The sequence below is a fragment of the Oncorhynchus mykiss genome, chromosome 12 (genome assembly GCF_057628025.1).
Source record: "Oncorhynchus mykiss isolate SJ-2025 chromosome 12, ASM5762802v1, whole genome shotgun sequence".
Classification (NCBI taxonomy): Eukaryota; Metazoa; Chordata; class Actinopteri; order Salmoniformes; family Salmonidae; genus Oncorhynchus; species Oncorhynchus mykiss.
Window position 1 is genome coordinate 35,738,768 of NC_143033.1, and position 19,843 is coordinate 35,758,610.

General features: G+C 44.5%; 1 protein-coding gene and 1 long non-coding RNA gene across 3 annotated transcripts in view; both read left to right on the forward strand.

The window, feature by feature from the left end:
• The first annotated feature begins 500 nt into the window (after positions 1-500).
• On the forward strand, positions 501-8,209 carry LOC149979157 (uncharacterized). Its single transcript, XR_016485047.1, has 2 exons — positions 501-1,637; positions 6,163-8,209. It is a non-coding gene; the product is annotated as an uncharacterized LOC149979157 (long non-coding RNA).
• A 7,504-nt stretch (positions 8,210-15,713) lies between these two features.
• si:ch211-283g2.1 (sodium- and chloride-dependent GABA transporter ine) overlaps positions 15,714-19,843 on the forward strand; it is a 31,057-nt gene continuing 26,927 nt past the window's right edge. The window contains exons 1-2 of one of the 2 annotated variants that reach the window (XM_090192379.1): positions 15,714-15,847; positions 18,820-19,015. In XM_090192379.1, coding sequence (XP_090048505.1) covers positions 15,836-15,847; positions 18,820-19,015 — 208 coding nt within the window. In that variant the 5' untranslated portion in view covers positions 15,714-15,835. Of the gene's footprint in view, positions 15,848-16,394; positions 19,016-19,843 lie in introns of those variants that run through there. The other variant, XM_036937471.2, reaches the window with a different exon arrangement.

Consider the following 19,843-nt stretch of genomic DNA (forward strand, 5'->3'; position numbering starts at 1 on the left):
TGTGTCTATAAGGTAGTAGTTTTGGAATTGTTAGCTAGATTACTTGTTGGTTATTACTGCATTGTCGGAACTAGAAGCACACTCTACCTGTCTCCAACAGACGCATTTGAGAATCCCCATTGTGAGATATCTAACTCATAAGATCAGAGAACCGGGGTTACGCAAGTAACCTTCTATAACCTTAATTTTGGTTGTAAACATATAACATAAGTTATATGTACAGTGCATTCGTAGAGTATTCAGACCCTTTGAGTTTTTCCGCATTTTGTTACGTTACAGACATATTTAACAATCCTCATAAATCCACACACTACACCCCATAAAAACAAAGCAAAAACAGGTTTTCAAATATAACATAAGTATTCAGTCTCTTTACTTAGTACCTTGTTGAAGCACCTCTGGCAGCGATTACAGCCTCGATACTTCTTGGGGATTACGCTACAAGCTGGGCTCACCGGTATTTGGGGAGTTTCTCCCATTCTCCTCTGCAGATCCTCTCAAGCGCTGTCAGGTTGGATGGGGAGCGATGCTGCACAGCTATTTTCAGATCTCTCCTGATGTTGGATTGGCTTCAAGTCCAGGCTGGCTGGACCACTGAAGGATATTCAGAGGCGTGTCCCAAAGCCAATCCAAGATGGCGTAGCAGTCAGACGTCTTTTGTCTTGTCGTGTCCCGTGTATTTATCTTTATATATTTCTTTTTACTTCGCATATATTTTTCTTAACCCCAAATTCAACATACTCTCCTGCAATCCGCCTCACCCAATGTGGTATAGATCTGCTATTTTCTTTACTTTAGAACCGGATCCCCCAACAGAAGCTAGCCAGCTAACTAGCTACTAGCTAGTAGTCAGCTAGCCACTGTTAGTGGTCATCAGCTAACCTTTAGCCAGTACAACTCCTGCCAGTCTGCACAGCGTGATTCAACCCAGAGCTTATCGGACTCCTTTTCTCCATATCTCTGGATTCCTACCGCAAGCTCTGAACCTCTTCGCCTGGATGATCGCAGCTAGCTAGCTGCTATCCTGATTGGCTTCTCCTGGCTAATGTCCCTGTTCTGAAGCAAGCACCAATTAGCCTGGAGCTAGCCTATGCTAAACCATCTCCCGGCTAGCTGAAGAGGTCCATCAGCCACTCCTTGGGCTACAATACCTATTTTGCCAATTTGCCTTGACCCCTTTTATTGCCGATACGGAGCCCCGCTGATCCATCATGACTGGAAAACCGACGTAATCCACCCGAGGGGTTTTCAACAGGCCCCTCCATCACGACGTCCCCTGAATGCCCATCTGCTAGCCTGCAAGCCGTGGCCCGCTAGCTGTCTAGAGCATACCGGACTGTTAGCTGAAGTGGTCCATCAGTCAATTTCTTGAACCTATTTTGCCAATTGGCCTGGACCCTTTTACTACACGGACCCCTGCTGATCCATCACGACTGGTCTGCCGACGTAATCCGCATGAGGGGGCTACAACAGACTTCTTCCATCGCAACATCCCTTTAAGGCCCTTCTGCTAGCCTGCTAGTCCTGGCCCTGAATCGGCATGTCTTCAGCCCATCCAGCTACTCATTGGACCCTATGATCACTCGGCTATGCATGCCTCTCCCTAATGTCAATATGCCTTGCCCATTGCTGTTTTGGTTAGTGATTATTGTCTTATTTCACTGTAGAGCCTCCAGCCCTGCTCAATATGCCTCAGCTAGCCCTCTTGTCCCACCTCCCACACATGTGGTGACCTCACCTGGTTTAACTGATGTCTCTAGAGACAATACCCCTCTTATCATCACTCAATGCCTAGGTTTACCTCCACTGTATTCACATCTTACCATACCTTTGTCTGTACATTATGCATGGAATCTATTCTACCTCGCCCATAAACCTGCTCCTTTAACTCTCTGTTCCAAACATACTAGACAACCAGTTCTTATAGCCCACAGCGTACCCTTATCCTACTCCTCCTCTGCTCTTCTGGTGATGTAGAGGTTAATCCAGGCCCTGCAGTACCTAGCTCCTCTCCCATTTCCCAGGCGCTCTCATTTGTTGACTTCTGTAACCAAAAAGCCTTGGTTTCATGCATGTTAACATCAGAAGCCTCCTGCCTAAGTTTGTTTTATTCACTGCTTTAGCACACTCTGTCAACCCGGATGTCCTAGCCATGTCTGAATCCTGGCTTAGGAAGACCACCAAAAACCCTGAAATTTCCATCCCTAACTACAACATTTTCCAACAAGATAGAACTGCCGGGGGCGGAGTTAGCCTGCAGAGTTCTGTCTTACTATCCAGGTCTGTGACCAAACAATTTGAGCTTCTACTTTTAAAAATCCACCTTTCCAGTCTCTCACTGTTGCCGCATGCTATAGACCACCTTCTGCCCCCAGCTGTACCCTGGACACCATATGTGACTTGATTGCCCCCCATTTATCTTCAGCGCTTGTGCTGTTAGGTGACCTAAACTGGGGCATGCTTAACAACCCGGCCATCCTACAATCTAAGCTTGATGCCCTCAATCTCACACAAATTATCAATGAACCTACCAGGTACAACCCCAACTCCGTAAACACAGGCACCCTCATAGATATCATCCTAACCAACCTGCCCTCCAAATACACCTCTGCTGTTTTCAACCAGGATCTCAGCGATCACTGCCTTGCTTGCGTCCGTAATGGGTCTGCTGTCAAACGCTCCCTAAAACACTTCAGCGAGCAGGCTGATTGATCTGGCCCGGGTATCCTGGAAGGATATTGACCTCATTCCGTCAGTAGAAGATGCCTGGTTATTCTTTAAAAGTGCTTTCCTCACAATCTCAAAAAAGCATGCCGCTTTCAAAAAATGTAGAACCAGGAACAGACCAGCACAAAAACATCCTGTTAGCATCGAATAGCCCCCATGATATGCAACTTTTCAGGGAGGTTAGGAATCAATATACACTGGCAGTTAGGAAAGCAAAGGCTATCTTCTTCTTCAAACAGAAATTTGCATCCTGCAGCACAAACTCCCAAAAGTTCTGGGACACTGTAAAGTCCATGGAAAATAAGAGCACCTCCTCCCACCTACCCACTGCATTGAGGCTAGGAAACACTGTCACCACCGTTAAATCCACAATAATTGAGAATTTTAATAAGCATTTTTCTATGGCTGACCATGCTTTCCACCTGGCCACCCCTACCCTGGTCAACAGCCCTGCACCCCCCACAGCAACTTGCCCAAGCGTCCCCCAATTCTCCTTCACCCAAATCCAGATAGCTGATGTTCTGAAAGAGCTGTAAAATCTGGTCCCCTACAAATCAGCAGGGCTAGACAATCTGGACCCTCTCGTTCTAAAATTATCAGCTGAAATTGTTGCAACCCCTATAACTAGCCGGTTCAACCTCTCTTTCTGAGATCCCCAAAGATTGGAAAGCTGCCGCGGTCATCCCCCTCTTCAAAGGTGGAGACACTCTATACCCAAACTGCTACAGACATATATCTATGCTACCCTAAGGTCTTCGAAAGCCAAGTTAACAAACAGATCACCAACCATTTCGAATCCCACCGTACCTTCTCCGCTATGCAATCTGGTTTCCGAACTGGTCATGGGTATACCTCAGCCACGCTCAAGGTTCTAAACAATATAATAACCGCCATTGATAAGAGACAATACTGTGCAGCTATAATCATCGACCTGGCCACGGTTTTCGACTCTGCCAATCACCACCTCTTTATCGGCAGACACAACAGCCTTGGTTTCTCAAATGACTGCCTTGCCTGGTTCACCAACTACTTCTCATACAGAGTTCAGTGTGTCAAATTGGAGGACCTGTTGTCCAGACCTCTGGCAGTCTCTATGGGGGTGCCACAGGGTTCAATTCTCGGGCCGACTCTTTTCTCTGAATACATCAATGATGTCGCTCTTGCTGCTGGTGATTCTCTGATCCACCTCTACACAGACGACACCATTCTGTATACTTCCGGCCCTTCTTTGGACACTGTGTTAACTAACCTCCAGACGAGCTTCAATGCCATACAACTCTCCTTCTGTGGCCTCCAACTGCTCTTAACCTCTCTGCGCACTGAACCCGTTAGCGGGATTAAATTTGACAACATAGGTGATCACTACGTAAATAGTCATATTAAACATTCATGAAAATACAAGTGTCTCACATGGTTCGAAAGCCTAGAATCCTGCTAATCCAACTACGTTGTCAGATTAAAAAAAATATTTATTGCGAAAGAATACGCTGTGATTATCTGAGCACAGACCCCCATATCAAACTACTTATTCAGCCAGCACTTGCGTAACGAAATCACAGATTGCATTGAAATAAATAGTTTACCTTTGAAGATCTTGCTCTGGTTGCAATCCCAAGACTCATTGTTACACAATGAATGGTCTTTTGTTCGGTTAAATCCATTTTTTATAGCCTATCTCGTTGTTTTTTGTGTCATTCAATTTTCGACGTAACATCCAACGTAAAATAGACAGACTTTCCCTGACTTTATCCAGTCATGTTTGGGTTCCTTGCAATCAATTGTTTGTTTGTAACACAACCAAACATGATGGGTCATTTTGCGGGACGTATTGACCCGGAAAAAACGATTGGAAGACAACAAGTGACGAGCCCATTGTGCACCAATTATATGACCACTGTCTCGTTGATTGACTGTCTTTTAACCCAATGACCACTGGTCGTCTTGAAATCTAGCTGGGTAGATAGCCAATGAGTATAGGTAAACGGCAAAATCCCATGATTCTTTGTTGTAAGACAAACCTTTCCATTGAACGCTGGTGTAAGGACCGTTATTTCGCCATTGCCAATTCTACCGCGAAGGAGCAACGCTTATTACGCATGCAGTATTTCAGTGGCTTGCATCTTCAGCTGTTTATTCATCCAACATCATGGCGAATAAGTCAGGGAAAGCTAATTCTAAGACTAAAATTGTTTCTACATTCGTACATCTAGAGGAAATTAATCGTGAAAGTGAGACAGATCTGCTTTTTTGAAGACTCCATTTTGAAGACTGAAACTGAGGCATATTTTTTGAACGGAGAGGACATTGTTTTGGACTGGTAAATTGCTCTTATGCTAATGCCGTTGTTTGAAATTAATATAAAATATTATTTGTGGTTTTTACATTTTATTTGCAATATATAAAGATGTAATGAAATGGGTAAAGTACACGTTAGCTAGTCATTGTGAGTGAGGGTCTGTTTGTTTGTATGAGAACGACCATAGCCTATGTCTCTCGTGTGTGTGTGTGTGTGTGTGTGTGTGTGTGTGTGTGTGTGTGTGTGTGTGTGTGTGTGTGTGTGTATATATATATATATATATATATACAAAATGAGAAAATGAGACAAAATGAGAAAAAAATTCATTAAAAATCCTACAATATGATTTTCTGGATTTTTTTTCTTCTCATTTTGTCTGTCATAGTTGAAGTGAACCTATGATGAAAATTACAGGCCTCTCATCTTTTTAAGTGGGAGAACTTTCACAATTGCTGGCTGACTAAATACTTTTTTGCCCCACTGTATATATATATATATATACACACAGACATAGGCTGTGGTCATTCTCATACAAACAAACAGACCCTCACTCACAATGACTAGCTAACGTGTACTTTACCCATTTCATTTCATATAAAATGGTATTGTGTAGAATGCAAACCCATACATCTCAACACAGCCAGCATGCTTCCTCCAATCAGTCTACATTAGAGGGAGCATCAAGGAGCTTGCTGGCTACAGCACCACTGCACCAAGCCCTGTCCCTTCTGCTCCTGCCACAAGTGTTCATCTGCCCAAATATATTTGTGCAGGCATGGATGTGCCTAAGGGCCAAAAGGGCACAGCATGGTGTGTTTGCAAGATAAAGTCTCCCATCACATGCACCACATGCTCAGTGACCCTCTGCTTTACATCAGAAAGAGACTGCTATGGCATCTGGCATCAGCAGCAGAATATTGTCTAGACCATGCTTTGGACTACATGCCATGATGACTCCTTGCTGTCCCCAGTCCACCCGGCCTTGCTGCTGTTCCAGTTTTGGCAAAGTTGGTGGGGTTATATGGCAAAGTGGGTGGGGGCTAGGGTCAGTATGTTTTATCTGGAGTACTTTTCCTGTCTTATCCGGTGTCTTGTGTGAATTTAAGTCTGCTCTCTCTTTCTCTCCTTCTTTCTCTGAGGACCTGAGCCCTTGGACCATGCTTCAGGACTACATGCCATGATGACTCCTTGCTGTCCCCAGTCCATCCGGCCTTGCTGCTGTTCCAGTTTCAACTGTTCTGCCTGCGGCTATGGAACCCTAAACTGTTAATTTTTACTCTTGAAGTGCTGTCCTGTTGCATCCTCTACAACCACTGTGATCTCCACCCGGCACAGCCAGAAGAGGACTGGCCACCCTTCATAGCCTGGTTCCTCTCTAGGTTTCTTCCTAGTTTTTTTCCTTTCTAGGGAGTTTTTCCTAGCCACTGTGCTTCTACACCTGCATTGCTTGCTGTTTGGGGTTTTAGGCTGGAGCTATATAAATTGATTTGATTTGATAGAGGACTGAGGATCTTCCAAATATTGAAAGTGTGTAAATAGTTAACCATGTTATTTTGTAAATGTGTGTGTGTATTTATATTTTTTATCAAATATTCATTTTGTCCCTTTTTTTTCCCTTTTTTTTCCTCCATTTTTTTTTGTTGGTGGGGTGTATATAGTTAATTGTTTCAAAATGTATACCTTCACAAATTTGGCCACTTGGGTACATTTGGGCTACTTGTGTGGGACACCTGGGTGACTTCATGATAAATGTCATGTAGCACACTCATTTTGGAAGTTATCATTCTGAAACTTTGCACAAGTACTGTTGCCCTCTTATATTTTTCACTGAAATTGTCCCCATCATCCTATCTGAATGTTTGTTTTATCTTGTTCATTTTAAAGATGATGATATAAAAAATGTATGGTTTTTTTCATTGTTTTATCTAAACCAGATCTATTGTGTTATATTCTCCAACATTCAATTCACATTTACACAAACTTCAGAGTGTTTTATTTAAAATGGTACCAGGAATATGCATATCCTTGGTTCTGTGCCTGAGCTACAGGCTGTTAGATTTGGGTATGTCTTCAGGCGGAAATTGCCCAAAGTAGGGGGTTAAATGCAAATTAAACTAAATGCATGCTCTTCAACCAATCACTGCTCGCACTTGCCCGCCTGTCCAGCATCACTACTCTGGACAGTTCTGAGTAAGAATATGTGGACAACTACAAATTCCTAGGTGTCTGGTTAGACTGTAAACTCTCCTTCCAGACTCGCATTAAGCATCTCCAATCCAAAATTAAATCTAGAATCATCTTCCTATTTCGCAACAAAGCATCCTTCACTCATGCTGCCAACCATACCCTCATAAAACGGACTATCCTGCCGATCCTCGACTTCGGCGATGTCATTTACAAATAGCCTGCAACCCTCTACTCAGCAAATTGGATGCAGTCTATCACAGTGCCATCCGTTTTGTCACCAAAGCCCCATATCCTACCCACCACTGCGACCTGTAAGCTCTCGTTAGCTGGCCATCGCTTAATATTCATCACCAAACCCACTGGCCCCAGGTCATCTATAAGTCTTTGCTAGGTAAAGTCCTGCCTTATTTCAGCTCACTGGTCACCATAGCAGCACCCACCCGTAGCATGCGCTCCAGCAAGTATATTTCAAAGCCAATTCCTACTTTGGTTGCCTTTCCTTCCAGTTCTCTGCTACCAATGACTGGAACAAATTGCAAAAATCACTGAAGCTGGAGACTCTTATCTCCCTCACTAACTTTAAGCACCAGCTGTCAGAGCAGCTCACAGGCACCTGTACATTGCCCATCTATAAATAGCCCATCCAACTACCTCATCCCATACTGTTATTTATTTTTGCTCCTTTGCACCCCAGTATCTCTCTTTGCACATTCATCTTCTGCACATCTATCACTCCAGTGTTTAATTGCTAAATTGTAATTATGTCACTATTTATTGCCTTACCTCCCTTATCTTACCTCGTTTGCACACACTGTATATATACTTTTTTCAAATTGTGTTAATGACTGTATGTTTGTTTATTCAATGTTTAACTATGTGTTGATGTTTGTGTCGCACTGCTTTGCTTTATCTTGGCCAGGTCACAGTTGTAATTGAGAACTTGTTCTCAACTAGCCTACCTGGTTAAATAAAGGTGAAATAAAAAAAATAAAAAATCTACTCCTGCTTTGCCTTGGCTGTGTGCTTAGGGTCGTTGTCCTGTTGGAAGGTGGACCTTCGTCCCAGTCTGAGCTCCTATGCGCTCTGGAGCAAGTTATCATCAAGGATCTCTCTGTACTTTGCTCCGTTCATCTTTCCCTCGATCCTGACTTATCTCCCAGTCCCTACCATTGAAAAACATCCCCACAGCATGATGCTGCCACCACCATGCTTCGCCATAAGGATGGTGCGAGGTTTCCTCCAAATCAAATCGAATGTATTTATATAGGCCTTCGTACATCAGCTGATATCTCAAAGTGCTGTACAGAAGCCCAACCTAACACACCAAACAGCAAGCAATGTAGGTGTAAAAGCACGGTGGCTAGGAAAAACTCCCTAGAAAGGCCAAAACCTAGGAAGAAACCTAGAGGAATCAGGCTATGAGGGGTGGTCAGTCCTCTTCTGGCTGTGCCGGGTGGAGATTATAACAGAACACGGCCAAGATGTTCAAATGTTCATAAATGACCAGCATGGTCAAATAATAATAATCACAGTAGTTGTCGAGGGTGCAGCAAGTCAGCACCTCAGGAGTAAATGTCAGTTGGCTTTTCAAAGCCGATCATTAAGAGTATCTCTACCAATCCTGCTGCCTCTAGAGAGTTGAAGACAGCATGTCTGGGACAGGTAGCACGTCCGGTGAACAGGTCAGGATTCCATAGCCTCAGGCAGAACAGTTGAAACTGGAGCAGCAGCACGGCCAGATGGACTGGGGACAGCAAGGAGTCCTCGTGCCAGGTAGTCCTGAGGCATGTTCCTAGGGCTCAGGTCCTCCGAGAGAGAGAGAGAAAGAAAGAGAGAATTAGAGAGAGCATGCTTAAATTCACACAGGACACCAGATAAGACAGGAGAAGTACTCCAGATATAACAAACTCACCCTAGCCCCCCGACACATAAACTACTGCAGCATAAATACTGGAGGCTGACACAGGAGGGGTCAGGAGACACTGTGGCCCCATCCGATGACACCCCCGGACAGGGCCAAACAGGATGGATATAACCCCACCCACTTTGCCAAAGCACAGAACCCACACCACTAGAGGGATATCTTCAACCACCAACTTACCATCCTGAGACAAGGCCGAGTATAGCCCACAAAGATCTCCGCCACGGCACAACCCAAGGGGGGGCACCAACCCAGAATGGCAGATCACATCAGTGACTCAATCCACTCAAGTGACGCACCCCTCCTAGGGACGGCATGAAAGAGCACCAGTAAGCCAGTGACTCAGCCCCTGTAATAGGGTTAGAGGCAGAGAATCCCAGTGGAAATAGGGGAACCGGCCAGGCAGAGACAGCAAGGGCGGTTCGTTGCTCCAAAGCCTTTCCGTTCACCTTCACACTCCTGGGCCAGACTACACTCAATCATATGATCCACTGAAGAGATGAGTCTTCAGTAAAGACTTCAAGGTTGAGACCGAGTCTGCGTCTCTCACATGGGTAGGCAGATCATTCCATAAAAATGGAGCTCTATAGGAGAAAGCCCTGCCTCCAGCTGTTTGCTTAGAAATTCTAGGGACAATTAGGAGGCCTGCGTCTTGTGACCGTAGCGTACGTGTAGGTATGTACGGCAGGACCAAATCAGAGAGATAGGTAGGAGCAAGCCCATGTAATGCTTTGTAGGTTAGCAGTAAAACCTTGAAATCAGCCCTTACCTTGACAGGAAGCCAGTGTAGGGAGGCTAGCACTGGAGTAATATGATCTAATTGTTTGGTTCTAGTCAGGATTCTAGCAGCAGTATTTATCACGAACTGAAGTTTATTTAGTGCTATATCCGGGTAGCCAGAAAGTAGAGCATTGCAGTAGTCTAACCTAGAAGTAACAAAAGCATGGATTAATTTTTCTGCATCATTTTTGGACAGAAAGTTTCAGATTTTTGCAATGTTACGTAGATGGAAAAAAGCTGTCCTTGAAACAGTCTTGATATGTTCGTCAAAAGAGAGATCAGGGTCCAGAGTAACGCAGATGTCCTTCACAGTTTTATTTGAGACGACTGTACAATCATTAAGATTAATTGTCAGATTCAACAGAAGATCTCTTTGTTTCTTGGGACCTAGAACAAGCATCTCTGTTTTGTCCGAGTTTAAAAGTAGAAAGTTTGCAGCCATCCACTTCCTTATGTCTGAAACACAGACTTCTAGCGAGGGCAATTTTGGGGCTTCACCAGGTTTCATTGAAATGTACAGCTGTGTGTCATCCGCATAGCAGTGAAAGTTAACATTATGTTTTTGAATGACATCCCCAAGAGGTAAAATATATCGTGAAAACAATAGTGGTCCTAAAACGGAACCTTGAGGAACACCGAAATTTACAGTTGATTTGTCAGAGGACAAACCATTCACAGAGACAAACCAGGCCAGAACTTGTCCGTGTAGACCAATTTGGGTTTCCAATCTCTCCAAAAGAATGTGGTGATGGATGATATCAAAAGCAGCACTAAGGTCTAGGAGCACGAGGACAGATGCAGAGCCTCGGTCTGATGCCAGTAAAAGGTCATTTACCACCTTCACAAGTGCAGTCTCAGTGCTGTGATGGGGTCTAAAACCAGACTGAAGCATTTCGTATACATTGTTTGTCTTCAGGAAGGCAGTGAGTTGCTGCGCAACAGCCTTTTCTAGTATTTTTGAGAGGAATGGAAGATTCGATATAGGCCGATAGTTTTTTTATATTTTCTGGGTCAAGGTTTGGCTTTTTCAAGAGAGGCTTTATTACTGCCACTTTTAGTGAGTTTGGTACACATCCGGTGGATAGAGAGCTGTTTATTATGTTCAACATAGGTGTGAAAGGAATATAACAATTCCTATATGTGTTCATTAACCAATTCAATTTAAATCACTCTGTCTGTTTCTAAGAATTTGTAAGATCCTTATTTGCATAAAATGGCCAGAGACCAGTCTACAAAGATTAGCCAATAGCATTTATTCTCGAGAGCGCTGATCATAATACAATGTACATTGGTTTATATACCTCACATTTGGTCATAGCGTTTTGAATGCTGCTCCTCCTTCTCTCCAATACAATGGCAATATAGTTCACAAGCCTTCCCACATTGTCTACCACCTGTTAATCAATCTACTACAAGCCCAAGGTCACTCCCTGGGTAGAGACAGAATGTCCTGTAAGGAACACAGTATTCCAGCCGGTCTGACGATAGCTCCATTAGTTTCTAACAAGGAACAGAAAGTCCTTGTTCTAATTCTTGACGAAAACTACACACATTACATTCAGTATTATGATTATAATAAGATTCATACATCCATACAGTAACATAGTACTATTCTGTTTAGTTATAGTTCTGATTTAAATGTATACATAATTTAGTCATTATTCATAAAAATCCCTTAACAATAGGAGGGCCAAGCACAGGAAGCAGCTCTTTCAGTAATTTAGTTGGAATAGGGTCCAGTATGCAGCTTGAAGGTTTAGAGGCCATGATTATTTTCACCATTGTGTCAAGAGATATAGTACTAAAAAACTTGAGTGTCTCTCTTGATCCTAGGTCCTGGCAGAGTTTTAAATGTTTTATTTCACCTTTATTTAACCAGGTAGGCTAGTTGAGAACAAGTTCTCCTTTGCAACTGCGACCTGGCCAAGATAAAGCATAGCAGTGTGAACAGACAACAACACAGAGTTACACATGGAGTAAACAATAAACAAGTCAATAACATAGTAGAAAAAAAAGAATCTATATACATTGTGTGCAAAAGGCATGAGGAGGTAGGCAATAAATAGGCCATAGGACTGAATAATTACAATTTACCAGATGAACACTGGAGTGATAAATGATCAGAAGTGCAGGTAGAGATACTGGTGTGCAAAAGAGAAGAAAAGTAAATAAAATAAAAACAGTATGGGGATGAGGTAGGTAAATTGGGTGGGCTATATACCGATGGACTGTGTACAGCTGCAGCGATCAGTTAGCTGCTCAGATAGCAGACGTTTAAAGTTGGTGAGGGAGATAAAAGTCTTCAACTTCAAAGATTTTTGCAATTCGTTCCAGTCGCAGGCAGCAGAGAACGGGAAGGAAAGGCGGCCAAATTAGGTTTTGGCTTTAGAGATGATCAGTGAGATACACCTACTGGAGCGCGTGCTACGGGTGGGTGTTGCCATCGTGACCAGTGAACTGAGATAAGGTGGAGCTTTACCTAGCATAGACTTGTAGATGACCTGGAGCCAGTTTTTCTGGCGATGAACATGTAGCGAGGGCCATCCGACTAGAGCATACAGGTCGCAGTGGTAGGTGGTATAAGGTGCTTTAGTAACAAAACGGATGACACTGTGATAAACTGCACCCAGTTTGCTGAGTAGAGTATTGGAAGCTATTTTGTAGATGACATCGCTGAAGTCGAGGATCGGTAGGATAGTCAGTTTTACTAGGTTAAGTTATGCGGCGTGAGTGAAGGAGGCTTTGTTGCGAAATAGAAAGCCAACTCTAGATTTGATTTAGGATTGGAGATGTTTGATATGAGTCTGGAAGGAGAGTTTGCAGTCTAGCCAGACACCTAGGTACTTATAGATGTCCACATATTCTAGGTCGGAACCATCCAGGGTGGTGATGCTAGTCGGGCTTGCGGGTGCAGGCAGCGAACGGTTGAAAAGCATGCATTTGGTTTTACTAGCGTTTAAGAGCAGTTGGAGGCCACGGAAGGAATGTTGTATGGCATTGAAGCTAGTTTGGAGGTTAGATAGCACAGTGTCCAAGGAAGGGCCAGAAGTATACAGAATGGTGTTGTCTGCGTAGAGGTGGATCAGGGAATCGCCCGCAGCAAGAGCAACATCATTGATATATACAGAGAATAGAGTCGGCCTGAGAATTGAACCCTGTGGTACCCCCATAGAGACTGCCAGAGGACCGGAAAACATGCCCTCCAATTTGACACACTGAACTCTGTCTGCAAAGTAGTTGGTGAACCAGGCAAGGCAGTCATTAGAAAAACCGAGGCTACTGAGTCTGCTGATAAGAATATGGTGATTGACAGAGTCGAAAGCCTTGGCCAGGTCGATGAAGATGGCTGCACAGTACTGTCTTTTATCGATGGCGGTTATGATATTGTTTTGTACCTTGAGCGTGGCTGAGGTGCACCCGTGACCGGCTCAGAAACCGGATTGCACAGCGGAGAAGGTACGGTGGGATTCGAGATGGTCAGTGATCTGTTTGTTGACTTGGCTTTCGAAGACCTTAGATAGGCAGGGCAGGATGGATATAGGTCTGTAACAATTTGGGTCCAGGGTGTCTCCCCCTTTGAAGAGGGGGATGACCACGGCAGCTTTCCAATCCTTGGGGATCTCAGATGATACGAAGGAGAGGTCGAACAGGCTGGTAATAGGGGTTGCGACAATGACGGCGGACAGTTTCAGAAATAGAGAGTCCAGATTGTCAAGCCCAGCTGATTTGTATGGGTCCAGGTTTTGCAGCTCTTTCAGAACATCTGCTATCTGGATTTGGGTAAAGGAGATGCTGGGGAGGCGTGGGCGAGTAGCTGCGCGGGGGGGCTGTTGGCCGAAGTTGGAGTAGCCAGGAGGAAGGCATGGCCAGCCGTTGAGAAATGCTTGTTGAAGTTTTCGATTATCACGGATTTATTGGTGGTGACCGTGTTACGTAGCCTCAGTGCAGTGGGCAGCTGGGAGGAGGTGCTCTTGTTCTCCATGGACTTTACAGTGTCCCGGACCTTTTTGGAGTTAGAGCTACAGGATGCAAATTTCTGCTTGAAAAGCTGGCCTTTGCTTTTCTGACTGACTGCGTGTATTGGTTCCTGACTTCCCTGAACAGTTGCATATCGCGGGGACTATTCGATGCTATTGCAGTCCGCCGCAGGATGTTTTTGTGCTGGTCGAGGGCAGTCAGGTCTGGAGTGAACCAAGGGCTATATCTGTTCTTAGTTCTGCATTTTTTGAACAGAGCATGCTTGTCTAAAATGGTGAGGAAGTTACTTTTAAAGAATGACCAGACATCCTCAACTGACGGGATGAGGTCAATATCCTTCCAGGATACCCGGGCCAGGTCGATTAGAAAGGTGTTTTAGGGAGCGTTTGACAGTGATGAGGGGTGGTCGTTTGACCACGGACCCGTAGCGGATACAGGCAATGAGGTAGTGATCGCTGAGATCCTGATTGAAGACAGCAGAGGTGTATTTGGAGGGCAAGTTGGTCAGGATAATGTCAATTAGGGTGCCCATGTTTACGGATTTAGGGTTGTACCTGGTGGGTTCCTTGATTATTTGGAGGGCATCTAGCTTGAGGGCATCTAGCTTAGATTGTAGGACTGCCGGGTTGTTAAGCATATCCCAGTTTAGGTCACCTAACAAAACAAACTCTGAAGCTAGATGGGGGGCGATCAATTCACAGATGGTGTCCAGGGCACAGCTGGGAGCTGAGGGTGGTTGGTAGCAGGCGGCAACAGTCAGAGACTTATTTCTGGAGAGATTATTTTTTTAAATTAGAAGTTTGAACTGTTTGGGCGTAGACCTGGATAGTAAGACAGAACTTTGCAGGCTATCTCTGCAGTAGATTGCTACTCTTGCCCCTTTGGCAGTTCTATCTTGACGGAAAATGTTGGTTGGGTATGGAAATCTCAGAATTTTTGGTGGCCTTCCTAAGCCAGGATTCAGACACGGCAAGGACATCAGGGTTGGCAGAGTGTACTAAAGCAGTGAGTAAAACAAACTTAGGGAGGAGGCTTCTGATGTTGACATGCATGAACCCAAGGCTTTTTCGATCACAGAAGTCAACAAATGAGGGTGCCAGACATGCAGGGCATGGTTTACCTCCACATCACCCGAGGAACAGAGGTGGAGTAGGATGAGGGTGCGGCTAAAGGCTATCAAAACTGGTCGCCTAGAGCATTGGGGACAAGGAATAAAAGGAGCAGATTTATGGGCGTGGTAGAATATATTCAGGGCATAATGTGCAGACAGGGGTATGGTGGGGTGCGGGTACAGCGGAGGTAAGCCCAGGCACTGGGTGATGATAAGAGAGGTTGTATCTCTGTACTTGCTGGTTATAATGGGTGAGGTCACCGCATGTGTGGGAGGTGGGACAAAGGAGGTTTCAGAGATGTGAGGAGTGGAACTAGGGTCTCCATTGTAAACTAAAACAATGATAACTAACCTGAACAACAGTATACAAGGCATATTTTGATATTTGAGAGAGACATACAGCAAGGCATAAAGTAATCACAGGCCTTGATTGGGAGACCTTGCTAAAACAACAGGTGAGACAACAACAGCTAGTCAGCTAACACAACAACAGCAGGTAAAATGGCGATGACTAGGCAGAGAGGGTCGGATTAACTACACACAGAGCCTGAGTTTGCGGCTGGGGCCGACAGATAAAACATAAATAAACAGAATGGAGTACCGTGATTAATGGACAGTCCAGCAGGCATCAGCTATGTAGCCAAGTGATCATAATGTCCAGGGGGCAGCAGTAGATGGAACAGGGAAGCCGCCACTACGCTAGCACGCGGGCGGGGGTGGTAGGGGGGGTCTGCTCAGACGGAGGCCGGTTGAAGGCACAGCGGATGGAGTATTTGTCGGCAGACCAGTCGTGGTGGTGCGGCGGGGGGCCGTGTCGACAGAGAATCCAAGCCAGATGGCGAAAGAGGTATTGTAGAATTTAGTTTGCTAGCAGGGAGATGTGCCTGGCTCACGGCTAACTGGTGCTAGCTTCGTGGCAGTGGCGTTAGCCAAGGTCCAGAGTTTACAACAAGGATCCGGTGGAGTATTGGGCTCTAGCCGTGTATGAGTGGGGTTTGGGTGAACAGCTGAGTAGGCCGAGAGGTGGGCCTCAGGGATAGCTTCGGTACTGGGTCCATCTAGCTGTGAAGATCAGAAGTAGTGGTCCAGGGATTACGGCAGGGATCCGGCGTTGTTGTGGAGAGACAGTTCGATACTGGTAGACTGGCGAGTATTATCCAGGCTAAAAACAGGGCTGGCTGTGCAGAAGGTAAAAGCCGCTAGCAGTGGCTAACAATGACTAAACAGCTTGTAGCTAATTAGCTAGTTAGCTTCTGGAGGTTCTTGAATGTATTCTAAAATAAAAAATAATAGCGATTCCATATCACATTGGGTGAGGCAGGTTACCGGAAGGTATAATCGAATTAAAAATCGAAAAGAGATTGAAAATAAATATGGGTCCAGTGAGTGGTTGGGCTGGCTGGAAACACGGCGATTCAGACAGTTAGCAGGCCTGTGCTAACAAGCTAACAGTTAGTAGGCTGGGGCTAAACAAGCTAGCAGTTAGTAGACCGGGGCAGGCTAGCAGTTAGCAGGCCGGGTTAGCAAGCAAGCAGATAGCAGGGGCTAGAAAGTTAGCCTTTGGGGGGCGTCGCAATGGGGTTAAGTCTGTTTTTGCCTCTTCATGCGGTGAAGTCGATAGACCGGTTGTAGAATTAGTGGGGTTCCAAGTAGCTCTAGGTAGCTAGCAGGCCTAGCTGGTTAGCATAATGGGCCTTCAGCGGGCGTCGCGCCTGAGGGGCCTGTTGGAGTCCTCGGGCAGATTGTGTCGGTATTCCAGTCATAGGGGATCTACGGGGTTCCATGCCCCGTACCGGCTGTAGAAGGGGTCCAGATGTTGTAGCCCAGGAGCATGCTTCGGTGGTAGCACAGGAGCTCTGGCCGGGCTAGCTTCAAGCTAAGTGGATGGAAACGCTAGCCAGGAGTAGTCATCTGGGGTTGCGGTTAGCTAGTTGTGAAGATCCAGATGAAAATGTTCAGTTTGCGGTGGGAATCCGGGGATAAAAATAATAGGTCCGTTATGCTCTGGTGACCGCTGGCAATGGTTTGCTGACTGATAGCTGGTAGTTAGCTGGCTAGCTTCAGTTGAGGGATTCCAGATCTGAAGTAAATATAGATACTTTAGAGAAAATTAAAGCAGATCAACGCTACATTGGGTGAGGCGGGTTGCATGAGAGTATCTAGATTTTGAGGTTTAGCAAAATATTTAAAAAGATATGCGAAGAAAAATATGTAAAAAACTATATATACAAGGGACACGACAGGACAAAGATGTCTGACTGCTACGCCATCTTGGCGTGCAGACTCAGGACGTGACGCAGGGCATCCAGGCTAAAGAGTTCAAACCTGGTTTCATCAGACCAGATAATCTTGCTTCTCATGGTCTGAGAGTCCTTTAGAGTCCTTTAGATGCGGGCTGTCATGTGCCTTTTACTGAGGAGTGGCTTCTGTCTGGCCACTCTACCATAAAGGCCTAATTCATGGAGTGCTGCAGAGATGGTTGTCCTTCTGGAAGGTTCTGGAAGGTTCTCCCATCTCCACAGATGATCTCTGATGATCTCTGATGATCCATCGGGTTCTTGGTCACCTCCCTGACCAAGGTAATTCTCCCCCGATTGCCCAGCTCTTGGAAGAGTCTTGGTGGTTCCAAACTTCTTCCATTTAAGAATGATGGAGGCCACTGGGTTCTTGGGGACCGTCAATGCTGCAGAAGTGTTTTGGTACCACTTCCCCAGATCTCTGCCTTAATACAATCCTGTCTCGGAGCTCCACGGACAATTCCTTCACCCTCATGGCTTGGTTTATGCTCTGACATGCACCGTCAACTATTGGACCTTATATAGACAGGTGTGTACCTTTCCAAATCATGTCCAGTCAATTGAATTTACCACAGGTGGACTCCAATCAACTTGTAGAAACATCTCAAGGATGATCAATGGAAACAAGATGCACCTGAGCTCAATTTTGAGTCTCATAGCAAAGGGTCTGAATACTTATGTAAATAAGTTCTTTCAGTTTTTTATTTTTAATGAATTTGCAAAAATGTCTAAACCTGTTTTTGCTTTGTCATTATGGGATAGTGTGTGTAGATTGATGAGGAGGAAAATATAAAATGTAATCCATTTTAGAATAAGGCTGCAACGTAACAAAATGTGGAAGAAGTCAAAGGGTCTGAATATTTTACGATTGCACTGTAGGCTGTTATATGTAGGCTATAGAGTCATGTTGACAGCTTGCATAATAATGACACAGGAGAAGCAGAGTCCTGGTTAACCTTTGCCTGCCCTGTTGACATTTGTTATCAAAGAAAACTGCAGTAAACAATATGGTTATCAGAAACAAATTGCCGACCAACGACCCTAGAAACGACCCCAGTAATGGACCTTTTGAAGGACAAGCTTGCATTCTTGTATAGCTTAATATCATAGGCTTACTATTACCACTCTAGTAGAGTTATATCATATCTGAACTATAAATATAAAATGACAAAGCCTGTTCGTTCCATGTGTACTACAATGTTTAGCAGAGTGTCACAACATGTTTGGATGCATTTCATGGAACCTTTTAAAACACTAGTACACACTGACCCACACTTATTAAAATTAGCTTCCTAAAAGGGGAGTTTCTTTATACAATATGTACACTCACAATGTTCTCAGTGGAAATTCACTTGGCATGTTGAACTATTTGAATGGCACTGCTGGGAAACTTTGGGAAATATGCGTTTTACCTTACAGTAGTTCCTTTGCACTCAGCTAATCATTAATGAGTCATAAAAGACGATTATGTGACTGTCTTTCATTTATTTCTAACCAAGTCTCCCATGACATTTGGGCCCAGTCAGTCAAGTCACAGAGAAGACACAGACAGAAAGACCCAACCTTGGAAATGGAGCTGGACCAAGGCAAGATGGATCAGGAGCCAGGCAGGCCCACATGGAACAGGCAGATCGAGTTCACCCTGGCTGGGATCGGCTGTGCTGTGGGGCTGGGGAACATATGGCGGTTCCCTTATCTGTGCTACAGGAGTGGAGGAGGTGAGAGGAAATTTCTGATGAGTCAGCCCTGATAGAAGACTAAAACCCAATGACTATATAGCATAACCAGACTTACGTCACCTTATTAATTTATATTGTTGAGAATACATATGTTTGTGAATGAAAGTTTTACATTTGTCTGGGTATATGATAGCATGTTTTCTGTTGTCATGTTGATAGAAAATGTCAGGGTGATATTAATGGTTAATACTGTTGAGGAAAGCATAATCTTAGAGTAGAGTTTTTTGTACTATGACATAAGATGATGATCCACCACATTCTATTGTGAGATACTTGAATAATGCCATAATGACATACCACTTGTCACTGTCATTGGTTATGAATACGATTTTATTGAGTTGTAGTTATCATGGAGAGAGAATTAAGAATTTTACCAGGTATTATATTTTGTCCAATGATCAGAATTAATTCAGAATGTCATAACAACAACATGTAATGTTTCATTTAAAATTACCTTGAGCACTGAGAACCTAACAAGCAATTGACCTTTCTATACACAGCTACAAAAACACACGGGGGGGGGGGGTGAATGACTTTATTAAAGATTAGACGAGGTCAGATATGCACCACTGACTCACCAACGCATGGCAATGTTAAACTTGCTGTGAAAATATAACTTGGGGACACGTTGACACGCTAGTCAAAACATTTCCATGTCTCCCTGTTTTCAATGATGAGAAGGGTGGGTATATGTTCAAATTCTAGTTTAAAATAAAATAATATGGCCTCCCAAGTGGCGCAGCGGTCTAAAGCACTGCATTGCAGTGTTTTGGAATCACTTCAGCCTGGGGTTTGATCCCAGGCTGT